This window comes from Chenopodium quinoa, unplaced genomic scaffold (genome assembly GCF_001683475.1).
Source record: "Chenopodium quinoa cultivar QQ74 unplaced genomic scaffold, ASM168347v1, whole genome shotgun sequence".
Lineage (NCBI taxonomy): Eukaryota > Viridiplantae > Streptophyta > Magnoliopsida > Caryophyllales > Amaranthaceae > Chenopodium > Chenopodium quinoa.
Genome location: NW_018742763.1, coordinates 745358 through 770574, shown reverse-complemented (window position 1 = coordinate 770574; position 25217 = coordinate 745358). Strand labels below are relative to the sequence as shown.

The 25217-nt window shown below is 40.4% G+C and overlaps 1 protein-coding gene and 1 long non-coding RNA gene across 4 annotated transcripts; one reads left to right on the top strand and one right to left on the bottom strand.

The window, feature by feature from the left end:
- Window positions 1–365: 365 nt before the first annotated feature.
- LOC110724392 lies at window positions 366–4127 on the bottom strand. Of its 2 annotated transcripts, none has more exons than XR_002511961.1 (7): window positions 3662–4127; window positions 2739–3012; window positions 2566–2654; window positions 1743–2403; window positions 1561–1641; window positions 1307–1429; window positions 366–1202 (listed from the first exon to the last, which is right to left on the bottom strand). It is a non-coding gene; the product is annotated as an uncharacterized LOC110724392 (long non-coding RNA). The 2 variants fall into 2 exon arrangements; XR_002511960.1 differs by having other exon boundaries at window positions 1743–2423; window positions 3662–4126.
- A 693-nt stretch (window positions 4128–4820) lies between these two features.
- Window positions 4821–24919, top strand: LOC110724391 (cytochrome c oxidase assembly protein COX11, mitochondrial-like). Of its 2 annotated transcripts, none has more exons than XM_021903810.1 (7): window positions 4821–5104; window positions 5191–5482; window positions 6173–6225; window positions 23441–23513; window positions 23607–23711; window positions 24150–24218; window positions 24317–24919. In XM_021903810.1, the coding sequence occupies exons 1-7, from the start codon at window positions 5025–5027 to the stop codon at window positions 24419–24421; spliced, it is 777 nt and encodes a 258-aa protein (XP_021759502.1). In that variant the 5' UTR covers window positions 4821–5024; the 3' UTR covers window positions 24422–24919. The 2 variants fall into 2 exon arrangements, with proteins under 2 accessions (XP_021759502.1, XP_021759501.1); XM_021903809.1 differs by having other exon boundaries at window positions 4822–5104; window positions 24150–24230.
- Window positions 24920–25217: the final 298 nt, after the last annotated feature.

Genomic DNA, 25217 nt, shown 5'->3' with positions numbered 1-25217 from the left:
TAGTCCAATTCCACATCTGCCCAAGTTTCCATTACGGATCTGCACCAGCAAGCACATCTAGCCCCTTCACCTGTTAATGCAACTGCCTCAAGTAACTCATCAATGTGCACAAGAAATATGAAATACATGATGAATATGTACTGCAAAGGGATCTTTATTCAAAGAGTCAAGCATCTATAGCTGTTGTGCCTTGAAATCTACTACTAAACACCACCAATGTTCCCCCATCCTTATCCGAAACTTTGAGGACCGGCATGAATACCTACAAATCACATTTTGGCTTAAAACTAATACAATTGACTATCAACCAATAAATTAAACCAACTACTTGGGTAAGTATTCCTCACAACGCGTATTTGGTTGAGCGAGAAGGAAAGGAAAACCGTCCCATACGTCCAAGCTAAGTCCTCATACTCGTTTTGCTTGAGCATTAACATCGTCTACAACACAAAATAACCAAAACAAAGAAGACAACGTACACAATTTCATAATTTTAAACCACCAATTCACCCAGACAAAAAGGGATAAAATCTGCAAATGCACAGAAATACATAGAACATCCTAACCGCATAATTGGGTTCCAACATAATCTGTTTGTCTAGTAGTGAAAATTTTGTTTCATTCCATTATGTTGTGTACAACACAGATGCCATGCGAACATATTGATCGCCAAGCCGGGCTCTCCCAACAATGAGCTGATAACAATGTCTTTAGGTAGCATCCATATTTTGGCACTCAATCAGTGACGACCTCGGACAACAAACATACCATAAGTTTAGACTTTAACTAATAATATGAAAACATTAAACACAATTAGTTATTGGGGGTTAAAGGTCCTTAATAATTTTCATCCTTATGGTCCTTCCACCCGCTGACAACATTCACCAATCGTTTGTCAAAAGCTGCTTGCCAATGCGATCAACACCATCTACTGCTTTCGACTTCAGACCAATGTCATCTTCACCTATAGTTGCATTATCATCAAGTTGTTGCGACTCCTCCTCACCATCTATCAACACCTAATTAGGCCCCGACGTATACAGGCTAACTTTGTTGTTGCTTGCGGTGTTATGCTCTTCAATTCGGTTACCACCATCAGTCACATATGACCCACCACCACCACCAACAGCAACACCTCCGATGACTTTTCCAACAATACCCTAGATAAGGGTAACCAGTGTAGAATTGAGCCGTGTCATAACCTAACACAAATAATTGGATACATTTGTAGGCTTTGCATTGTTTCCAAAATATTAATCAACACATAATTACATACGAAAGATTAAAATCAACAATTTAAATGTACCTGCTGCATAACATTATAAACTACATCATTGTCCTCAACCGTTTCTTTAAGGCCTCCCCCACCTTTGCCACTCCCTTCCCTGGAAACCGTGGGATGAGGCTCACCATAAGCAATATCTATGGGCTACACAATATGTGAATTCAATAAGAATACAATCACAATTGATCAACTATAAAGTAAACTTTGGACATTTAATACAATAAATTCTACTTTGGACCTTAAATACACCAAATACTTATATTAATTTGCCTTACCAACAACCGACCATAATTCTCCCTTGAAACTCGATCATCAGCAACGGCGCCCCGAACTTCAAGATGATCTAGGTAGAAAATCTGCACCACATACACATAAACAATTAGTTCCACCATGTGTTATTTTATATAGCTACAAACAAACACTTCATAATAAGTAAAATTTGAGATTAAACACTTACCAGAAGGAACACATCACTACCACCACAACCAGATCGAAAACGGTCCCTTAAAAACTTTTTTTTTTTTAAATCGTGCAGCGGTATCACGAAGCCATGTCATCGTAAAAGACCACCAGTCATAATCAGTTGCTCTAGAGGCAACTGTCACAGCAGGAACTAGAGACGTTGCCATGTTAGAGCTATTTGTTGTTGTGCATATTAGTTTTCTAAGTACCACTATTATAAAAGCAGTCATGAAATCATCTTCATCTTGCTCATCCTCCAACTTCTCTATTTACCAAAACTTTCAATAGGACACATTACTTTTGAAGCAGCAGCCAAGGATATGGTATCCTTCTTAGCCCCAGCTTCATACATTTCAATGATCCTTTTTAGCTTCTCTAACTCCTCCACACAATCCATATCCATATGTGTTGGTACTGGATTAGGTCCCATAGGTATACCAAGTACTGAAGAAACTTGTTTTGAACCCAACGACAATATTCCTCCATCACCAAAAACCATAGTTCCATCACCTCTTACTCTAGTCATCAACCAATAACAGAACTGCCGTGGAATATTCTTCATATCCAAACTCAACAACCCTTCAAAACCCATCCTTCTAACTAACTGTCGCCGGTCATTGTCAAACTTCTCAACTTCAAGACAGAATGATTCCACTCTACACATGATATTCGGCTACTGCAGAATTAAAACACAAAACATTTAAGCACTACACAGCATACAGAACCAAACATCCACCCCAAACCACACATCCATACCAAACCAATTGAATGACAATTTGTGCACAAGTATTCAAAACAAATTATAGGTTCATATATACCTTCTCAACATTCTCAAAGTGTGTCTTTATCACCTCACCCCTAGCACACACTCTCTGTCCTTGGGCCTTTTCAACCTACATACATCAACCTAAGAAACCCAATCATATCAATTACTTGTTACATAAATCAACATCAAAATAAAACAGGGGTGTCATTATTCATATCAAAATACCTTTGCCATTTTCAATGAACCTTTAACATTATGTTCTGACTTCCTCTTCTTACTATCTCTCTTTAAGAACTGCATCAAAAGTCCCTTAAATATTTTAGAGCTAGATTGTTGATCTTCTTCCTCATCCACATGATGAACCTTAGTCATCTTCCTCCTCATACTGATCCTCACATTGATTATATTCCTTGCATTTCACGTTCTTAGCATTTGTTTTGTTCTTAGGGACAGGGGCAAGTCCTTTAGAAGATGATGCCTTTACAGGCTTCACAGAGCCCTAACACCCAAAACAAAAATTGCATATCACTATCAACCATCCAGGGCACAAAATTACACACATAATCATTTCACAAAATCATTCCCCTACCTGTCCCTAACTTAAATTTCGAACTATGGCTTTTTTCTTCATATTTTCTTCGCAATAAATACATTTAAGTTTCCAACCTACGTTTTTCAACATTGGCATAAACAATTCGCAAACCATCATAAAAATCAATTACCAACACCCAAAAACACAAAATGCAATTCCCCCGTATTGATTATAATATTAAAAAGTAACCATCAACCCAAAAACTGATGGGGAATACATACATTAAAATCAATACATCGTCAAGGGAAGAAATATTTGTCACCCTTTAATCGATTTGCGGAAAATTCAATTTGGGGAAAGTACGCCACTACAAACAATTAGAAACCATAAATTTTTATTCAGGGGGATAATTCGATTTATATTACGGATAATTTACATTCTTACAATTGGGGAACATACGAAACTTCAAATAATTGAAAAACCATAACATTCAATTCGCAAAATTTCTAATGCAATCACTGTCAAACCCTGAAATCGATTTCGGGATAATTCAAAATCAAATCAACCATTGTTAAACCCACACCCCATTTTCTATGTATCAGAGAATCAAACTTACTTGTTTGGAGGGTTCTTCAACTCGGCTAAAAGGGAGTGTTCTTCAACACCCCGACACGCCCACAGAAAACGACCAAATGCTGCAAAACGAGCTAGAATTTAGGGTAATGTATGACGACAGACAATGCGAGGGACTGAGGAAGGACGGTGAGCAACAGAGGAAGCACACCTGAGGAGAGAGAAACTAAGAGGGGAGAAGGGAATTTGAATTGAGCAAAAAGAAAATGTCAGCCAGCTTAACAAAGTTCTTTGTATATCATATGAGATACTAATGATATACGAAAACAAGTACATGAAAAAGCATACGGGGGTCAGAATAAGCAAAACGGATGCCTAGTTGGAATTCCACTAACTTTGCCAAGAGTGCTAGGACATTACCTGCTTGCCCTTAGTTACTATGAATTTATAAATGATAACTTTCCTCCCTTTAAAATTTCTCCCACTTTTTGTTTTGTTACATATAAAAATATAAAGTAGAATCCCTTATATAATAAACAAATGTTTTAAATGGACCCACTTGTAATTTTCTTGAACTACGTGCCTGCCCCAATGTCTCAAATATTATAAGACGGAGGGAGTATAAAGGTGGGATTATTTCCAGAATACGCAAAGGTGAAATTGTTTTCAGAAGATGAAATAAAGGTGGGATTATTAATTTCAATTTTTCCTATATAAAATCCATATATGAACAACTTCAATAGACCAAGACACCAACTGAAGGAAATAAAGTCTTATTCAATTCAAAAAGCTCAAGATATGTATTGACTATTACTAAAACAAAACGTTGCTGATGTCATTACTGCGCACATGTCACTCTCATAATAAAAATTTTCCCGCCTAAATGCAAGAATGATGTCATCTTTTTTTTATTTTTTGTTGTTTTTTTTTTGTGGAACTATCATATTTAATAATTTTGAAATTTGAATATTAGAAGATTTTACATTACAACTACAACCTATCAATTTATCCTTAAGAAAATAAAATAATTTTAAGTAGCACACTAATAAATAGACTCCTAAAAATATATATTAGACGACGTTGAACATGTATTATAAAAGTACAGATATTTTTTACAAGATGCATAATTATTATTTATATTTATCCACTCTTAAAAAAAATGTACAAATTATAAAATTGATTTTATATAAAACGGCACTATTCTAACCTAGTTTAGGCTAAAATATACCTTCTATCCTTGAACCGAACGGAGAGAGCTTGTGATCGATTAATGGCGGTGACAGCGTCGTCGTTAGCTATAACGCCTTTGATATTCTCAACCGTTTTTGAATGATTGAGTTCAATTGAAGTAATTATCGGAAATTTGAGGAGAGAGAAAAGGAAAACTTTTCCAGAAATCCTCAACCATGTCATTTCGCATGGTATCTAGAAGAATTTTACCTCATGTACTCAAGCACAATACGCAGTCCTCTAGTTCTCAGTTCCAGTAAGTATTTTGCTAATTTCAAAATTTATATTTGAATTTCTGCAAGTTAGATTTATTTTAATTAAATTTTGTTGATTTTGGTATAGGAAATTATTTCAATCAATTGGACCAAGTAGTTATGAAATTAGGCAAAAACTTAGATATAGTTCATGGTCAGGTAGAAATCATCAGATTATTCAACGATATCGTCTCGCTGCGTTTGAGCCAAGGCGTTATTTTGCATCCAATAATGTTGTTCAAGAGAAGAAGTCGCGAAAGATGTTGTATTATTTGACTGCATTGGTGTTTGGAATGGTCGGATGTTCATATGCTGCTGTCCCCTTGTATAGGAGATTTTGTCAAGCTACTGGTTATGGCGGTACCGTTCAACGCCGTGAGGTGAGACTTGTTTGATTTTGTGTTGATGTATGTTTCGGGGATTAATCATGTATACTATTTTGGAGTGTTCTGGAAAAAATGCATTGTTCAGAGAAAGTCCTGGATATTGTTTGGAGAAGAAAAACCAGTATAGGATTTGCTTACTAAATTACAAATGGCAAGATAAACAAAGACGAACTACAAATATATAATCTTTATTTGTTCATTATGCTAAGTGGTTAAGTGATCAGTATTTATTTTCAATCTTCCATTACCCATAAATCTTTAAGGCCTAAAATGAGGGTAACAAAGATTATGTAAAACTGGTATTAACATGTTCAAACATTATGGTTATTATGTTTGCATGAAATCTTATGTTAAAAGGCCTAAAGTTGTCACGTTATCAGTTAATACTAGTTGAAGATTATGATGATAATTGCTGTTTTACTGGAAGGTGATGAATTCAGCAAGTTAGCTCTTAAAAAGATTATACTTGCGATCCAACCCATTATTTTTTATATTTGGTGGATAAAGATCTCTAGCTAATTATGAACAGTGAGGGGTGAGGGGGAGGGGAGTGTCTTTACAATTGAAACAATCAGCTGAAGTTAATCCTGGTAATTGTATATGGAAACTAGTTGCCTTTGCTCCCTGAGTAACTCCATTACTTTTGGAATGATGAGTATAACTAATTGTGTTTGCTTTCGGTAGACAGTGGAAGAAAAGATTGCCCGGCATACAGAAGACGGCACTGTCACCAAGAGGTCAGGTTTCTCAAATTCTACATATACGTTGTTTCTTCTCAGCATCATATTTAAATGTTGTATGAAATGGTGAAGTTTGTAATATGAATGTTCACGTCAATTGTATGCCTTGAATATGAATGTGTTGTAACCCTGAATTGTTTGTTAAAGAAATAATTATTCTGTCCATGTCCCACCAAGAAATTGAATTTGTTGTTGATGAGGAATAGCTTCGTAGTGCCTCGAGAGAAGGCTTCTTGAAATGGTTGGGTGGGTTATTGACCGACTATCCAACTACTCCCTCCATCCCTAAAAGAACGACACATTTGAGCATTTTTCACGAGTATTAAGAAACTTAAATGGGAAGTTAAAGTATATGGGGAAGCTAATAATAGTACATTGAAAAGGTAAATTTACATGAGAATTGCAAAAAATTAGATAGAGAAAGTAATAAAAATACATGGAAAAAGAAAAATTTACACAGGAAAGCTAGTTGGAGTGTATTTTACTAGAAATGGGATGGACATTTTGGGACTAAAACTTGGCCAAATGGGTCGTTTTTTAGGGATGGAGGGAGTAGTATCTTGTAACGAACTAGTAAAGCTAAACAACTAAATTTCTCAAATAAGCAAGAAAATGAACAGATTTAGGGAAGCACGCAACTATTTCATTAATAAAGATAAAAAATTTCTTTCAAGGAGGCTTGAGGCCACCACTCTCACTCTGTTACTTGAGGTCACAACTCTTAAACACCCAAATGACTACAATATTCTGGCTACCTCGCAAGTTCCTCCCTCCCCTTTCTTATATGTACATAAACAGCCAAAAGAAGATAATGACTAAAGGCCAAAAGGTTGCAGCTGTTTTGACACTGCTCCCCTACTTCTTCCCTTAACGATCCTGCTGTCCTTTCTTACTCCTTGTGTATGTGATCAAGTCCTTGTGCTTGCTCAACGCATTCGTTACTTCTCTTCCCCCCCTATGAGAGCCACCTTGTCCTCAAGGTGGAAAGAAGGAAACCAGTCTTGAATCACTACAGCTTCTTCCCAGGTTGCCTCCAGCAAGGGCAATCCTTGCCATTTAATCAGTACTTCGAGTACTCAGGTCTGCTCTTAGACCCCTTGACTTCGAGCACGCTTTCGGGTTCTACCACCAACCCAAGCTCCTCAAATAGTTGGCTAGGAATGGTCGGATTGGCCACTTGATTTCTGAGTGCTCTCTTAAGTTGAGACACGTGGAAAATAGGATGAATTCGGCAAGTGTTAGGTAACTCTAGTTTGTAGGCCACCTTTCCAATGCATTGAATCACCTTGAAAGGGCCTATGAGCGCGGGGCTAGCTTTTCATATAGCCTCTTAGCAAGAGACTTTTGCTTCAAGTAGACCCAATCCCCTAGCTGAAATTCTTCCTCTCTTCTCTTCATAGCAGCATTAAATTTCTTCCTTTGCTGAGCTCGAATCAGGCTCATGTGCAAATCCTCGAGCACCCAATAGGGTATGACCTTTGCCCACTTTGATCAGTTTCGGGGGGTTCTCTCCCATACACCACTCGAAATGGTGTGAACCCAATGGAGACATGATGCAAGGTGTTATATGTATATTCTGCCTAATGTAACCACTTACCCCATGATTTAAGCTGCCATTCACGAAACATCGCAAGTATGTCTCTAGCTTCTTGTTTACATTCTTTGTCTGACCATCGGTTTGAGGATGGTCGCGGTACTCCTCTTAAGATCTTTGCCGTGCAACTTGAATAACTCCCTCCAAAAGATACTCATAAAATCACGATCTCGGTCTGACACTATGGATGTTGGAAATCCATGTAATCGCACAACTTCCTTAACAAACACCTTAGCAATTGTTAAAGCAATTGTTAAAGCACTGTAAGGATGCTTTAACCTGATGAAATGCACATACTTTGACAACCTATCAACCACTACCAAAGCAAAATCAATCCTCTTCGAACAAGGTAGATGTAACGAACTAAGTTATCTAAGCAACCAAACTACTCGGAAAAGCTAATTAGAAGAGATATTGGGGGAAACAGGGAGCTATTCATTCATTAAAAAGAGCAACTTTCGTACAATTCGAGGCTTGAGGCCACCACTCTCCTAAGTGTCTTCAGGACACCAATCTCTAGACCTAAATCCTAAATCACCACAATGCAAAGGAAAGAAAGGCAAGGGGAACAAAGGTTCGTCGTCTAAGACAAAAAGAAGAGTAAATCGAAAGCAAAGACTAAAAGGGTCTTGAATAAGAAGGAGGAGGTCGCGAAGCCCGATGGTGGTTAGGTGGCTGGATGATGCTTCGATGGAGGTATTGCCAGTGAAAGATGTTAGAAAGGAAGAGAAGGAGACGCATAAAGAGCAATTCAATCAGTGGCTTGAGGTAATTCATCGAAACTCACCTGTAATTTCATGCAATTTCGGGGTTTCTGGGTTGAACTTGGAATTGGAAAATTTGTGTAATAATGGTGTTTTTGATGATAATCTTGTGAATCCCACTCCCATAATGATGCTTTGCAATTCTTCTAGCCCTTGTAATGGAGTTAATGATTCCCTTAGAACACCAATTTTTCCCCCAATTCCTAATTGCTTTGTCTCTCTGGGAATAAATGTTCTGGGTCTAAAATCTGGGAACTGCATGGAGAGATAAAGTTGCTAAGGTGTCGGATGAGGGTTTGTTCTTCCAAGAGCATTCAATGCGTCCTCAAGATGCTGCTGGGACTAGGGGAATGTTGCAATTATCTTTGGAAGATGTTGCTTCGAAAGTGGATTATTGGAACTGGGCTGTGGTTTGTTATGTAGTTTGTGGTAAACCTTCTATGAATGTATTCTCTGGTTTCATTAGAAGGAATTGGGGAAAATTTGGCATTGATAAGATTTGCTCGAGTGATAATGGTGTTTTTCTTGTTCGATTCCATGATGTGAGCAGCAGGGAGAGAGCAATTGGTAATGGCCCGATATTTTTTAATAAGAAACCAGTTGTTGTGAAAAGGTGGAGGTCTGGGATGAATCTGAAAGAGAATGTTGATTCTGTTCCCGTTTGAATTCGATTGCCAGGTCTTAATTTGAAGTTCTTGGGGCAACATGCTCTTTTGAAGATAGCCAACTTAATTTGTAAACCTATTAAAACTAACAGGGCAATAGGTTTATTGAATATGCCAGGATTATGGTAGAAGTTAAGAACTAATTGCTTATGCCACTAAAGAACTAATTGCTTATGCCAGGATTATGGTAGAAGTTAAGATCAATAGTGAGATGGTGGAGTCTATTGAATTTCTTGATGAGGTGGGACTTGTTATTAACCAGCAAGTAGTGTTTGAATGGAAGCCTATTTCATGCCCTATTTGTAGAGGTATGGGGCATGATAAAAGCCAATGTCCTAATGTCAGAATAGTAAAGGAAAGGAAAGCAACATAGAGAGTCATGGAGACCAGTGCAAAGGAATGAGCCACCTAAGTTATCTGTGACAGGTCTTAATTTTGTTGTCTTAATTTTGCGGAACAATACAATGGCAGGAATGATCAGCAGATGCAAAGCTTCAGTAATAGAGAAAGACTCAGGGGATATGATAATATTGGCTTATTCAAGGATACTGTTGTGTATGGAAGTGTGTGGGGGCGGGGGGGTTGTGTTTTCCTATTTCTCACATGGATAGTTGGGGATTTTGGAATATTAGGGGCCTAAACTATCTAAGTAAAATTTGTGATGCTCTTCATTTTCTCAATACTCAGAATATTGGATTGTTTGGGCTCCTAGAAACCAAAGTAAAGGCTGCTAATATTGGTAAGGTCTTTACTAAATTTGGAGGGGATTGGTCTATCGCTGCTAATTACCCTAAGATTGGTGGGGGTAGAATTTGGTGTATTTGGAGACCTAGTATTTTCAAAGTTAGTGTGATTAAGGTGGAAGCTCAGTGTAAGATATTTCATAAAGCTTTTGGTATTGAATTCTGGTTCACTTTGGTGTATGGGTTGAATGAGGCTGTGAAAAGAGAGTTGTGGCAGAATATTTGTGATTTCAGTATTGATATAGATGGTCCTTGGGTAGTGTGTGGTGACTTCAATAATGTGCTAAATTTAGAAGACAGGATAGGGTCAACTGTTTCTTTAGGTGAGGTTGAAAATTTCAGATCGTGCTTGAGACAAAGTAACTTGTCTGACCTTAAAACAGGTGGAAAGTTCTTCACCTGGAACAACAAACAGAAAGGGTTGGATAGGGTATGTTCTAAGATTGACAGGGTCGGGTCCTGGTGAATGAGGATGTAGTGAACATGAGGGAAATGTTAGAAAACCTTTTAAATTTTTTAATCATTGGGTTGATTATCCTGGTTTTCAGAAGCTGGTCTGTGATACTTGGAAGGTGAGATACTAGGGTTCCCGTATACTTGAAAGAAGCTTTGAAAGAGTTTAGTAAGCAACATCCTTATGATGTTCTAGCTGTTCTAGTTGAGGATGACAGATTGGCTCATGAGCTTAGAAAGGTGCAACAACAACTTGATACTGATTGAAGCTAGGCAGGCTTTTAATGTGAGTCACCAAAAGAAGCTTAAGTTCTTAAAACAGAAAGCTAAGCTGCACTGGATGAAGGATGGAGATTCTAATACTGCTTTTTTTTTATGCTTGTATTAGGAAGCGAAGAATCCAGAATAGAATTTGTAGTATTCAAGGGTTAGATGGCAATATTGTGCAGGATCCGGATGAGATGAGATTACTGATGCTTTCTTGGAGTTCTATAAGAATTTGTTAGGTTCTTCTTCTCCTCCTGTTAATACTATTCATCAGTAGGTTATTAGTGAAGGGATGGTGCTTAACAAAGCACGATGGGTTCTCGAGTCAGTTTTTTAAGGCTTCATGGGAGATTATTCAGGAGGACCTTTGTAAGGCTGTTATGGATTTCTTTGCTCATGGAAAACTATTAAAACAAGTAAATACAACTGTAATAACTTTAGTTCCTAAAGTTGAGAATGCTGCAACATATAAGATCATCTCTAAGCTGATCTGCATGAGATTGAAAGAGGTTTTGCCTGATCTGATTTATGAAGTCCAGTGCGCCTTTGTAGCTGGTAGATCAATCCTCGATAATGTCCTTCTATGCCAGGATATTCTCAAGGACTATAATAATAAAAGGAAAGCTTCAAGGTGTACAATCAAGGTAGATCTTCAGAAAGCTTATGATTCCATAAGCTGGAAGTTTTCAGAGCCTGGATTATGGAATGTATTAGTTCTCCATCTTTTTCTTTGATGATTAATGGAGGTATGCATGGTTTTTTTAGGGGGGCTAGGGGTATAAGACAGGGAGACCCTATGTCTCCTCTCTTGTTTGTAATAGCCATGGAATACTCATCCTTGATGAGAAAGATTGGTAGGAAAAGGTAGTTCAAATTTCATTCTAGATGTAAAAGTATGGGGCTTAATCACCTTATATTTGCAGATGATTTCATGATCTTCTCTTATGGAGATACTGGTTCTCTTTCTTTGATTAAACCTTCAGTTGTTCTCTGACAAAACAGCTATATATTTTGGTAATACTCCAAGTGAGGTGCAAGAACAGATTCTGCAGGCTGCTGGATTTGGTGTGGGTAAAGCCCCTTTAAGATATTTAGGCATTCCTTTAAATGCCAAGTATTTGAGGGTCACTGAAAAAATGCTTGTGAAAATCACTTATTGGTCAAGTCGTAATCTTGTCTTATGCAGCAAGAGTGACACTGATAAATGCTGTTTTGCTGAGTTTACATGTTTATTGGCTCAGGCTTTGCTTCTTCCTGCTACTGTTATAAGCAGAATCACTCAGCTCTGTCGAGCTTTCTTATGGGATGGCAATGCTATTCTATCTAGAAGTCCCCCTATAGCTTGGGATTGGATCTTTACTCCTAAGATTGCAGGGGGGCTAGGAGTGAGGAACTGTGGTTTATGGAATAAGGCTACCCTGGGAAAGTACGTGTGGAAGATAGCTAATAAGGAAGACTCTTTATGGGTTAAGTGGGTTCACTCTGTTTACATCAAAGATCAGAATTGGTGGAATTATGAGCCTAAGAAAATTGCAGGCTGGGCTTGGAAAAAGCTATGTAAGATCAAAGATGAGCTGAAGCCTGGTTTTGAGTTACACAACTGGGTTCAACAGCCTTACAAGATTAAAAAGGTATATGAATGGATGCAAGGTGATCTGAATAAGGTCAATTGGACCCCCTGGATTTGGAACAAGTACAGTGTGCCTAAGCATTCTTTTATTTGCTGGCTAGCTATTCATGATAGACTTAGAAGAAGAGTTTAACTTCAGAGATTTGGCTGCTGTGATGACAGTTCTTGTCTGCTGTGTGGTGTTTCTGGGGAAGACAGACAACACCTGTTTTTTGACTGCAGGTACAGCAGGGCCTGTGTTCAGCTCATTGGCACTTGGATTGGGATTACTGAGGTTCATTACAGCATTGATAACACCTGGAAGCATTGGAGAAGGAAACTGAAAGACCCTATAAAAATGGCAGCTTTGTCTTCTCTGGTGTATCATATTTGGTTAGCTAGGAATCATGCTTATTGGCAAAAAGCTGTCATAATTCCTAGAATTTTGTGTAAAGGTATATGCTTAGAGATTATTGATAGAGTTAGGCAGCTTATAAATTGTAAATGGAGTAGGCAACACTGTAAATGGTTAGCCACTCTTCAGTTGAGTAGGGTTAGATAGTTTTGTTTAGCTTTAGCTTTGTTGTTTGTCTGGCCTTGTATGGCTTGTATTGTTTGGGTGGAGGGCTTGCCCTCGTTATTTATTTATTAATAAAATCACTTATTTTTCAAAAAAAAAAAATCACCACAATGCTCAAGCTACCTAAGCAAGTTCCTGCTTCCCCTTTTTATATGTAAATTATCAGTCCTAGAGGATAAGACAAAATTAAGCTGATCGTGACAGCTGTTCCCAGCGTGCACATTAGTCCATTGGCTGCTCACTGAATGGAGGCTGCTCCACTAGCCGTTGCAGCTCCACATCCCCTTCTCTTGGCATTGCATTATGTCCTTTCTTCCCTCTTCTTGTGTATGTGATTAAGGCCTTTTGCTTGTTGTAGTTGCTGCCTAAGGTGTTCGTTACATCTCCTCCCCCTAAAAGAGCCACCTTGTCCTCAAGGTGAAAGGATGGAAACCGATCTTGAATCATGGATGCCTTTTCCCAAGTGGCCTCGAGTGGAGGGAGTCTTTGCCACTTAATTAGCACTTCCAAAACCTTTGGGTTACTCTTGGAATCTCTCATGTCTAGCACCAATTCCGGCTCTACTACTACCTCCAATTCCTCGATTAGCTAGCTGGGTAATGTCGGGTTAGCCACCTGATTTCCTAGAGCTCTCTTGAGTTGAGACACATGGAACACCGGATGAATGCGACAAGAGTCAGGTAGCTCCAGCTTATAAGCTACTTGCCTAATGCTTTGGATTACCTTGATGGGCCATAGAAGCGGGGAGATAGCTTCTCATTTAGCCTCTTGGCAAGGGATTTTTGTCAATCCGGTTGAAGCTTCAAATAGACCAAGTCCCAAAGCTGAAACTCCTCTTCTCTCCTTCGCATGTCAGCATTTAATTTCATCCTTTGCTGAGCTCGAACCAAGTTCACATGTAGGTCTTCAAGCACCCAATCTCTTTCTTGCAGCCACTCATCCAAACTGTCTATAGGCCCTTGCCTACCTTAACCTTGGAGGCTCTCTCCCATAAACCACTCTAAAAGGAGTAAACCCAGAAGCATGAAAAGAGGTATTATATGCATACTCTGCATTCACAAAACACCGCAAATATGTCTCCAATGTTTTGTTTACTACCTCCGTTTGACTATTGGTTTGTGGATGGTATGTCGTGCTCCTCTCGAGATCCGTTCCTTGTAATTTGAACAACTCTCTCCAAAACACTCTTAAATATGCGATCCCTATCCGATACAATGGAAGTAGGAAAACCATGTAATCTTACGATCTCCTTCACAAATACTAGCGCACTATAAGGGTGTTTTAACCCGATGAAGTGTGCATACTTTGACAGCCTATCAATAACTGCCAAAACAGAATCCATTTCCTTAGAACAAGGAAGGCCCTCTATGAAATCCATAGATGTCCTCCCATATTGCCTCGGGAATTGGCAAAGGTTGAAGTAGCCCTGCCGGTTGCAATTGAGAGTGCTTAGCTTGTTGGCAAATTTGACACTGCTTCACATGAGCTCTATTGTCCTTCCTCATCCCGATCCAATACCACTCCGAAGCAATTCTCAAGTAAGTCTTAGTTTCACCTTGGTGACCTTCTATCGGGCTGTCATGATACTCTCTTAATAATTTTGGGATTAATTTCGAAGATTTGGGAATCACCACTCGACCTTTGAATAACAGCCTACCTTCCTCTATTGTGAAGCCCGCGTAACTCCCCTGCCCATCAACCATGCCTGCTGCTATTTTTCCAAGCAATAGGTCGGATTTAATCTTGCATAACCAACACCGGGGCTGAAATCATGGCCCTCTTCAGTTCCTCAAAGGCAGCCGTGGCTTCAGGGGACCACCCAAAGTTATCCTTCCTCAATTGTTCGGTTAAGGGCTTAGCTATTTGTGCAAACCCCTTAATGAACTTACAATAATAACCGGTTAACCCAAAGAACCCTCTCAACTCTCTTTTGGGGTGTCGACGAGTCCACCATACACCATATAGCCCTGACCTTGTCCATGTCGAGAACCACTCCTTCACGGGACACCACATGTCCAAGTAAGCTACTCGTGGTTGCCCAAATTCACACTTTTTAAAATTCACCACCAAGCCGTGCTCCTTGAGTTTGACAGCACCACTCTCATATGCTCTAAGTTACTCTCTTTGTCGGGGCTATAAATTAAGATGTCATCGAAGAACACTAACACGAACTTCCTCAAATATGGTCAGAACGCCTCGTTCATGAGGGCTTGGAAGGTGGCGGAAGCATTGGTTAACCCAAAGGACATTACTAAGAACTCGTAATGCCCCTCGTGAGTGCGGAAAACGGTCTTGTGGGTGTCCTCTTCCTTCACCAAATTTGGTGATACCTTAAGGTCGAGTTTTGAAAAGATAGCAACCCCTGAAGTTCATCAGCAGCTCATCAATAGTGGGTATGGGATACTTATCCAGAATGGTTTCCCGATTCAAGGCCCCATAGTCTACGCAAAAGCGCCACGAGCCGTCCTTCACTAACAAAACCGGGCGGAAACAAAACCCGATAACCGGATAACCGGATCGCATGCATAACAATTACAACATAAATAAAAGCATGCAAATAAACATTAATATAAGAGAAGAGAGAGAAGAGAGAAAGAATGCTCACCCTTGTAACGTGCTTCGCTCTTGAGCTCAGACTTGAAATCTTTAAATTCCACAAGTGCGAGAATCTCCAACGGCTCACACCCTCGCTACCGAGCCGCAATCGGTCCCTACCCCGAAGCTTAGTCAGGGCTAGACTAAAAATAACTTGAAGTTTACGAAACAAAGGTTTTCTCGTTTTTGGAGATCCCTTAGAGTTCACCAACTCAAGTAAAAATCCCAATACCCTATGATGGGTATTTATAGGAAAATCTCCCCAAGAATTTCCATCATCTTTCAATGTGGGATAGTTGGTAAAAAGCAAAAATAAGATTTAATTTAATTCCAAATTAAATTAAAATGCCATGAAACAATAATCAAATGACAAGTGTCATCACATAGAGGGAGTAGGTGGGAAGACCAGCTTGACCTTGGAGCACAAGGCAAGGGCTGCCCCCACCCTTTTCGGCCAGCTACAGCACAAGGCTAGGCCTGCTGGCCCATAGCCTCGAGCCCACGCCTATGTGCCTACCGCAAGCACACACAAGCCAGCAGCAGCCGCGTGGCCATAACAGTAGCACGTAAGCCAACCTTGCTTATGCAGGCGCTAGGCTGCCAAGCCCGCACGCAATAGCTGGGCGATGGATGATGTGGCTTGGTGCTTGCAGCCCCTAGCCACTTGCCTTCGATCCGAGGCATGGCTAGGGCTCGTGCTATCCTTGTAATTTTAGCACGATACGTCATTTGATTATTTTTCTCGTCTTCGTCGATTCCTAAAATCTACTCGACGTATGACGCTCAGTTTCGACGCTCTAAGCTTGGAATCCGACGTCTTAGTTCGTAAAATCTCTATCAACATATTTAATCCTCCGAATTAATTCGTCGCTTTGGTTCGGTTACACGATTGGGTGTGACCCGAAGGGTTCAGTCAAGATTAAGCTGTAATATTAATTATTCATTAATATTACTGATCGAAAGCGGCCTCCAGCTAGGCATTTCGATCACTTGATCTCACTGAATAATTAGCTTTCTAATTAATTTCGACCCTCTATCGAAATAATACACTTGATCGAAGTACACCATTCCTTTCAGAATGGGCTAACGGAGGGTTTGATTATTCCGGCTTCAAGCAACTCACGGATACAGATAAGGCCTCTCGCTCACCGGATTGCTGCCTTCTTTCAAACTATCGCGTGCTCGTGACCTCTTTTCAGAGGCAGCCCCTTCAGACTCGCAAATACCTCCTGAAATTGACCCATAAGGCCTTCCAGCCAACCAAGAACACCCTTAGCCATCACCCCTGTTTTGCTCGCCTCTGTTTTCCTCCACTTGGTTAATCTCTAGCCAAAATCCTCCACCTTCATGGCGCAAAGTCCTTATCATGGCCTTGAGGGACACCTTTGAGCGTTCCAAGGACGGATCGCCCACTAACGTGATGGTTCGGTCATTCACGGTGAAACTTAGGATATGGTTTTTCCAATTGGTAGTGACTGGCCCAAGTTTTTCCGACCATTGTATTACCAATATTAAATCGGCATTACGAAGTCGAAGTGGCAGGAAATTATCCACCACCACGAAGCCGCCTTTAAGAACCACTCTCACACCTTTGCACACTCCTTTTTCCCAAATGGCTACCTTCCATCGGCACACCCACTTTAGCCATAAGGGCGTTTGAGATGAAGTTATGAGTGGCCCCGGGGTCCACCATAATCACCACCGATTTCGGCCCCACCCTTCCTTCTAGCTTCATGGTTCGGGGGTTGATAGACCCACCACCGAATAAAGTGAGACTTTTTTCGCCATATCTCCATCATTGGCACCTAACTCCGGCGACTTGGATGACCCTTCTCCAGCGTCATTCTCATCTCCCAATAATAGCACACTTAGCTCTTTATTCTTACACCGATGCCTCATTCCCTACCTTTCATCACACCGGAAGCATAGACCCTTCGCCTTCTTCTCTTGGTGTTAAGCTTCCGTTAGCCGTCGCAGCTTGCTAGATTTCGTGGAGGCGTAGGATGCCGGCTTGGGAAAGTTCACAAGATTTTGTGGGAGCTTTCGGCCAACCCGTGGAGTTGGGGTCCCATAGGTACTAAATAAACCGGGCCTGGTCTTAACCCACTTCCACTTGCTATGGACTTATCGGATCCGAATAAGTTGGGCCCTTTTTGGAACCCGCCTACCCGATTCCTTTCTTCTTTAAGCCCATTGATAAAATGGCCCAACATAATTGTTTCTGGTATGTCTTCTAAAGGAGCTGAGAGTTAAAGGGATTTTTTTCGATATTCAAGAATTGTGGTTTCCTTTTTTGCCGTCAACCACTGTTCGTGGAGGCTTCTGGCGTGAGTTGGCGAATCTGGCGCAAAGACTCTGGTCTTCAAGTTATCCCAGTTCGGTATCGGCCTCCTACGGTTTTCCCATTGGAACTACTGTAGCGCATCACCTTCCATGTCTACCACGCAACTTGTAATTTTTGGTCTTCCATGAGCTGGTAGTGCTGGAAGTATTTCTCGCCTCGAAGTATCCACCCATCGGGGTTGGAACCCTCGAAGAGCGGCATCTCTAACTTTCAAGGTTTCCACTTGTAACCTCCACCGCCGCCGCCTTCTCGGTCTTGCCAGCCTCTCGTTCTGTTGTTGAACGGTGGCCCTTGTTCTTGGTCGTGATTCCTCTTAATTACGAGGTTGCGGAGTTCCTCAAAGAATCAAGCTTGGGTGGTGTTGTTCACCGTCATTGGCGCATCTTGCTGTTGACGGAATAACTCGAAATGGCCTTCGATCTTCTGAACAGCCTCCTCCTGCCTCCTCCTGTGTCTTTTTGAGGAACTCCTCTTGAGTCTTCATTGTTGTTTCCAACGTCACGAGCTGATTGCCATCCTCTCCTCCAACGCATCGCACCTCTGAGTTGTGCGCTGAGAACCATGATTTTTTAAATTTTTTTTTAAACGGAGAGTGGTGGTTTCCGGCACCTCTGATATCAATTTGTAATGAACTAAGTTATCTAAGCAACCAAACTACTCCGAAAGGCTAATAAGAAAAGAAGTTGAGGGAAACAAGCAGCTATTCATTCATTAAAAAGAGCAACTTTCTTACAATTGGAGGCTTGAGGCCACTACTCTCCTAAGTGTCTTAAGGACACCAATCTCTACACCTAATCATGACAATACTCAAGCTACCTAAGCAAGTTCGTGCTTCTCCTTCTAATATGTACATCATCAATCCTAGATAGGATAAGACAAAATTAGGAAGGCAACAGCCGTCACATCATGACATGCTGCTAGCACATTAGTCCTTTAGCTGCTCAATTCCTTGAGGTTGCTCCACTACCCGTTGCTTCTCCACTTCCCCTTCTCTTGGCATTGCATTCTGTCCTTTCTTCCCTCTTCTTGTGTATGTGATTAAGGCCTTTTGCTTGTTGTTCTTGCTGCCTAAGGTGTTCTTTATAGTCGTCCCATCCAGACTCGGGAATTGGTAATAGATGAAGTAACCCGACTAGTTGTAGTTGAGAGTGTTTGTCTAGTTAACTGATCGCACATTGCTTCATAGTTCACATGAGTGCTAATATCCTTCCTCTTCCCGATCCAATGTCATTTCGAAGCTATTCTCAAATAAGTCTTGCTCTTGCCTTGATGTCCACCCACCCTTTGAGCAACTTATAAATGAACTTAGACCATTTAGGAAGCACCACTCTGTAATAGCCTAATCTTGGGAGGAGCAATTTGGGAAGTCTAGTATGCTTAGGTTTATGGTCCTTAGCTTTAGTATAAATAGATAAAGGGGGGAAAGGTAAAGGCTGACATGAATTGGGTTATTGGAAATAGAGAGTGGCAACCTTAAGTTGCTAATAGGAGAGTTGTAGCCTTGTAGGCTAAACCTACTCCCTTTGTAAGCTTTCCGCCATTATCAATCAAATTATCAAGCCTTCTTTATTAAATCCTAGAATTCTTATAATATTTACAATTAGAAAATCAGTCTATAACAATTGGTATCAAAGTGGTGATCCTATGACTGCCGGAGTCGGAAACCACCTCGTTAGCCCCAAGGACATCTCATGAGACAAAGAGGGATTCAAACACCTTTTACACATAAGGAAGCTAAGAACTTTGGATCTCTGAAGGAGGAACAGAGAACTCGACACTCGACACTGCAACTTGAGGATTCCTTCCAATTTTTCGAGATAAATAAGAAGTCGAAGTTGAAGGTTGCCATCATTGGACTTGATGGCAAAGAGTTGCAGGGGTTCGAATGTTAACCCCGATAGCAATCATTTCGTGATTGGCAAGAATTAAAGACTTGGCGGGTTGTGGCTACCAAATAAGGAGAGTGAGAAATCTTAGAAAGTATTATAGTAGATTCGAGGGTGGCCTCCACCCCCTTGAACAGGCAGAGAAAGAAAAAGAGGAAGACGTGGTGGAGCGTAGGGGTTTCTTCCTGTGTTATGATGGTTCACACGGTGGTATCCCTAGTAGGCTAGGTAATGCTGTCGATAAAGCTGATGGTGAGGGTGCAGAACCGGTGGTGGCCAAGGTGGTAGTTATGGTGGAGGAAGCGGCCCTAGCCAAGGCAAGTCGGAAATTGACATTTCATCACTGATGGTCGCGAGAAAGAGTGGTGATTTCTCTGATGGTCGCGAGAAAGAGTGGATATGCTGGTGGAGGGTCACGGTGGAGTGGACGGCGAAGCTCGTGAAGGGTGGGTTGTTTTTTGGACCGTACAAAGGGCGGAGGTCGATGTGTTTGACGGTGGTGGGATAAAATATTTTATTGAGAAAGGCGGTGCTGGCTGTAGCATATGCGGCCCAGGTTTGCTAGCCGGAAAAGGTGAACATGGGTGTAAGATCACCATTAGTGGTGGCCTCAACAGGGACAGAAACGGCTTTTTGAAAGGAGGGTTTGGTGCGTGTGAGTCAGGTGGTGTTCCGGAGAAAAAGGTGGGGGATGGCGCATAAACTTCCATGGCAGATGCGGTGTTGGTCGTGGTGGCTTCATGCAGCAGAAGCGTGGAGATTTCGCTGGTGGTTTTACTGGTGGTGGGGGTTTGGTTGGAAGTTAAGCAAGAGGAAGGATTCAAGAGGAGAGGTTACGTGATTTCTTGAAGTGTGCATGGCAGAAGTTTGATTGGAATCTTCTTGGGCTTGTGGAGGAAGCCTATCCCCATCTTTCATCACATCAGATGCATAACCCCTTTGCCTTCGTACTCTGGTGTTCGGCCTTCATCAGTTGCCTTGGTTCGCCGGATTTTGTTGCGGTGTAGGGTGTCGGTTTTGAATTGCGATTCAGTTGGTGCTTTTGGCCATCCTTTGAAACTGGATGCTTGTTAGGTTGGGTGCCCATAAGTGCTAATTAGGCCCTGGTGGCTTAATCCTACCCACACCTATTATGGACTTGCCAGATCCATATAAGTTAGGTCCCTTTTTAAACCGGTTCTTTCTTCCACCCGACCTGTAACATCCATGGCTTGCTCCAAATTGTACGGATTCATCAATATGGTTGGTTTCTGGTATATCCTCCAAAGGGGCTGAAATATCAATAAACTTATTGCGATATTCGAGGACCATAGTCTCCTACCTTGTCGGTCGCTCACTACTCTTGGAGGCTCCGGCATGAGTCGGTCGGCTAGCGTAAAACCCTAGCTTTCAGACTATCCCATCCTTTCATTTCACCGCAAGTACCCATGTCGGACCCTCGACACTCGGACATGGGTATGACACTTGGACACTTCACTTTTGGTTCAAAACCATGGATTTTTTTCACAAAATAGCCAAGTCGAACGCTTGGACACATACCCGTGAGACGTGGTTACCTGAGTCCATGTAACATAGCATCCTTGTATCTGCCTCATTCGGTTTTCCCATTGAAACCACCGAAGCGACTCACCTTCCATGGCTACCATGGTGGCTTGAAGCTTTTTAGTAAGTTGTTAGTGTAGTGCTAGTGCTAGTGCTAGTGCTGAAAGTACTTATCAACTCGAAGAATCCACCCATCTGGATCGGTTCCCTCATTTCCAACTTTCGGGGTTTCCACCGGTACCCATTGCCACTTCTTTGCCCCGTTCGTACTAGCCCTGTTCTTCTAGCTTCGAAAAATTTCGCTTGGTTCGAGTTATTCAACGATACTTGCATATCGTGCTGCTCTCGAAATTGGTCAAGTCGGCGTTCTAACTTCTCTACCGCCTCCTCTAACAATTTCTTAAGAGACTACTCTTGGCTTTGAACCCTTCTTCCATCGTACCCAATCTCGTCTCTATCTCAGCCATCGTATCTCGTCTCTATCGCACCTCCGGGTCGTTAAAACCATTTTTGTTTTTCTTTTAATCGGGAAAAGTGGTGGTTTCTGGCGCCGGCAGTTGCAGGACCGCCGCTCTGATACCAATTTGTAATTAACTAGTAAAGCTAGACAACTAAATTACTCAAATAAGCAAGAAAATGAACAGATTTTGGGAAGCAGGCAGCTATTTTAATAATAAAGATCAAAACTTTCTTACAAGGAGGCTTCTCTGAGGTCACAACTCTCCAAACCCAAATGACTACAATATTCCAACTACCTAGCAAGTTCCTCCCTCCCCTTTCTTATATGTACATAAACAGCGAAAAGAAGATAATGACAAAAGGCCAAAAGGTTGCAGCTGTCATAATGTAATTTGTTGCTAGACCTTCACAGCAGCCCTGCCTTGGCTGCTCACCGATTTTGATACTGCTCCACTATTCCTTCCCGTAACGGTTCCTGCTGTCCTTTCTTACTCCTTGTGTATGTGATCAAGTCCTTCTGCTTGCTCAATGCATTCGTTACATATCTTCATGGTAGGCGGCCTAGATCCCAAAACATTACTCTTCCAGATTTTATCAAAGGTTTTCACTAATAGTATGGCCTCATGGCCATCATGGGAAGCAAAATCATAAGAAGGTGAGTTTTATTGGTGCTAGCGTGTTGAACCTTAGATTTGAAAGTCAAGCATGCTGAGATAATTTGCGTTGTTAGGAAGGAAATGAAAAGGGATATTATAATTGTTTGATTACACTTTCTCCATCAAATTGTATTATGATTTGAGCTATGTACGTGTAATCTATTGAATTGTTAATCGAAAATAATCTTACATGCTAAAATATTTGATCAAAAACCCAAGATATTTGAGGTAGAAACTAAGGAAGGAGCATGCCCTTCACCCTTTTAGATTTGAGATTTAAATGATGAAACATCTTTAGCTTTCTCTTAGTTGGATTTTAAGCTACAATGGCATCAATAAGGAGTTTCTATGATACACATCTTTTCTTAGCTGGGTTGGTAATGAAAGGCTGGATTTGAACACTGAAGGAATTCAGGACTGGGTGCGTAGCCTAAAATGGTTCATAATAATTTAAAAGGTTTGTCCAAGATGGGTCAAATTGCTGATTGGTCATCTGAGTATCTGAAATGCTTAGTGTGGAGACAATAGGCTAAATGATTTTTTATGTCGTATGCTGTATTGTTAAAGCTCTTTTTGTGCAAATTAGACCTTTTTTTTATTAGGAAAAATCAGGTTATATAGTGTTAATGAGGGTATAAGTTATTCTAATGTCACTTCTGTAAAATCAGTGAAAAATGATGTAACTGGAGTACTGGACTGTAATGAATTAGGAAAATATCAGGCCTTGAACTTGAAGAGTTCTTTCGCTGAAGATCTCAGTTTATTTTGTTTTCTTATTCTCGTTGGATTACTTTTGGTGTGAGATAATCAGTATGGTTCCTTTGAAGATGTTTTAAGTTTAGTTTATATCTTTCTTAAAGTTTAGTGGCTAGCAAGTTGGAAATTTTACTTTATAATAAACACACCAGAATACATGAACATTCCATCTCTAAATTGTGAGATATATTGGGAAATTTTGGGCTCAAAATCCCTCTCCCCCCTCCCTCCCTTGCGTCCAGAATTCTTTACTTGATTTCATGTGAGTTGCTTGAAAGTCGTTAATTCTTTTGTTACAGAGAAATTGTGGTTCAATTCAATGCTGATGTTGCTGATGGGATGCAGTGGAAATTTACTCCTACCCAAAGAGAGGTATCAATTTCTTTTAAGCCTGTACCTAAATTTGTGGTTGCAGTATACTTTAGCAACATGTAAACTTTTCACTAAATTGTACTTTAACTGCAGGTGCGGGTTAAACCAGGAGAAAGTGCTTTGGCATTTTATACTGCTGAAAATAAAAGTTCAACTCCTATTGTTGGTGTATCCACGTATAATGTTACACCCATGAAGGTAAGAGGTTCTGATAATGTTGCCTTTTCTTCGACTGAAATACCATTAATAATTGGCTATGAAAATCTCGGCATTTTGACATTATTCTCCACCAATTACAAGAACACCTGCTGGGTGTATTAGATCTTTGGCATCAACATATTTTAGATCCCAAAGTCCCAATTCCCAACAATTTTTTCAGGAAAAACAAAAACCAGTAAATGTACTCACTGAATGCATTTTAATAATTTGATATCTGTAATGAAATTCAAAAGCAACCAAATGCATTTTAATACTCCAAAATTATCCTCCATAAACTAAATCCTTGCAATTTTGAAAGACCTTTATCATTCTAGCTTAGGCTTTTAGTGAAATATACACTACAATTTCCCTCGTTCATTTGCAATCATAATTTTTCTATTTTATTTCCTTCATGAAATATATGGATCTGCTTTATAGGCGGCGGTCTACTTCAACAAAATACAATGCTTTTGCTTTGAGGAGCAGCGACTTCTTCCTGGAGAGCAGGTTGATATGCCTGTAAGCTGTAACAGTTCATGATTTCTTTTTAATTAATAAATGTATCATTGTTATATTTAATAAGAAATGCCAATTAAAACGTACAGGTCTTCTTTTATATTGATCCTGAATTCGAGACTGATCCTAGAATGGATGGCATCAACAATATTATCTTATCATATACATTTTTCAAGGTCTCTGAGGAGGCATAAAAGATAAATGAGATCCTGCTTGATTGCAAAGTTGCAGATCATTACTACTTTTCCTTCCCCGTCTTACGTACGGCTCCTCAAACTAAATTAGCCATCATCAGGTTATCGGGTGATTGCAAAGTTGCAGATAAATACGACTTTTCTACTCTAGCTAAGTATGGCTGCTTAAACCTGTTAGCCATTATATAATGGATGGCTGATTACATTTCTATAATAATTTTTTTCCTACTCTCATCCATACCCGCTTCATAAGCAGCTAGATTAGAAATTAAAGGCTTTCCTGCTCCGGCTAAGTGTGGCTGCGTAAATCTATTAGCCATTATAATGGCTGGTTGATTACATTTCTATAATAAGTTTTTTCCTACTCTCATCCATACCTGCTTCATAAGCAGCTAGAGTAGAAAATATAGTCAATTACATTTTCATGTAGCATCACATCATTTTTGCTACTGGCAGAAGATTTTGAAGTATATTCTGTTGTAGTCATTACTTATCGTATATGTTGTTATTGTTGTTATTGCCTCATAGAAATTATCTTTCGGGTTAGCCCACTTTTCTGGCAAAAACCTGCTTGCAATCCATCAGGCCAGGGAACTTCCACGGGCCCATGGCAAAGAAGGCCTGCTTGACTTCCTTCTTTGAAAAAGGCCTATTGAGCATGTTGGCCACGTCTTAAAGCATGATAATCCGGAATCCGTGGACAATTTCAAGCCAATAAGTCTCTGCAATGTGGTGTACAATATAATCTCAAATGCATCACAAACACACTCAGACGAGTTATTGGAGATTTGGTAGG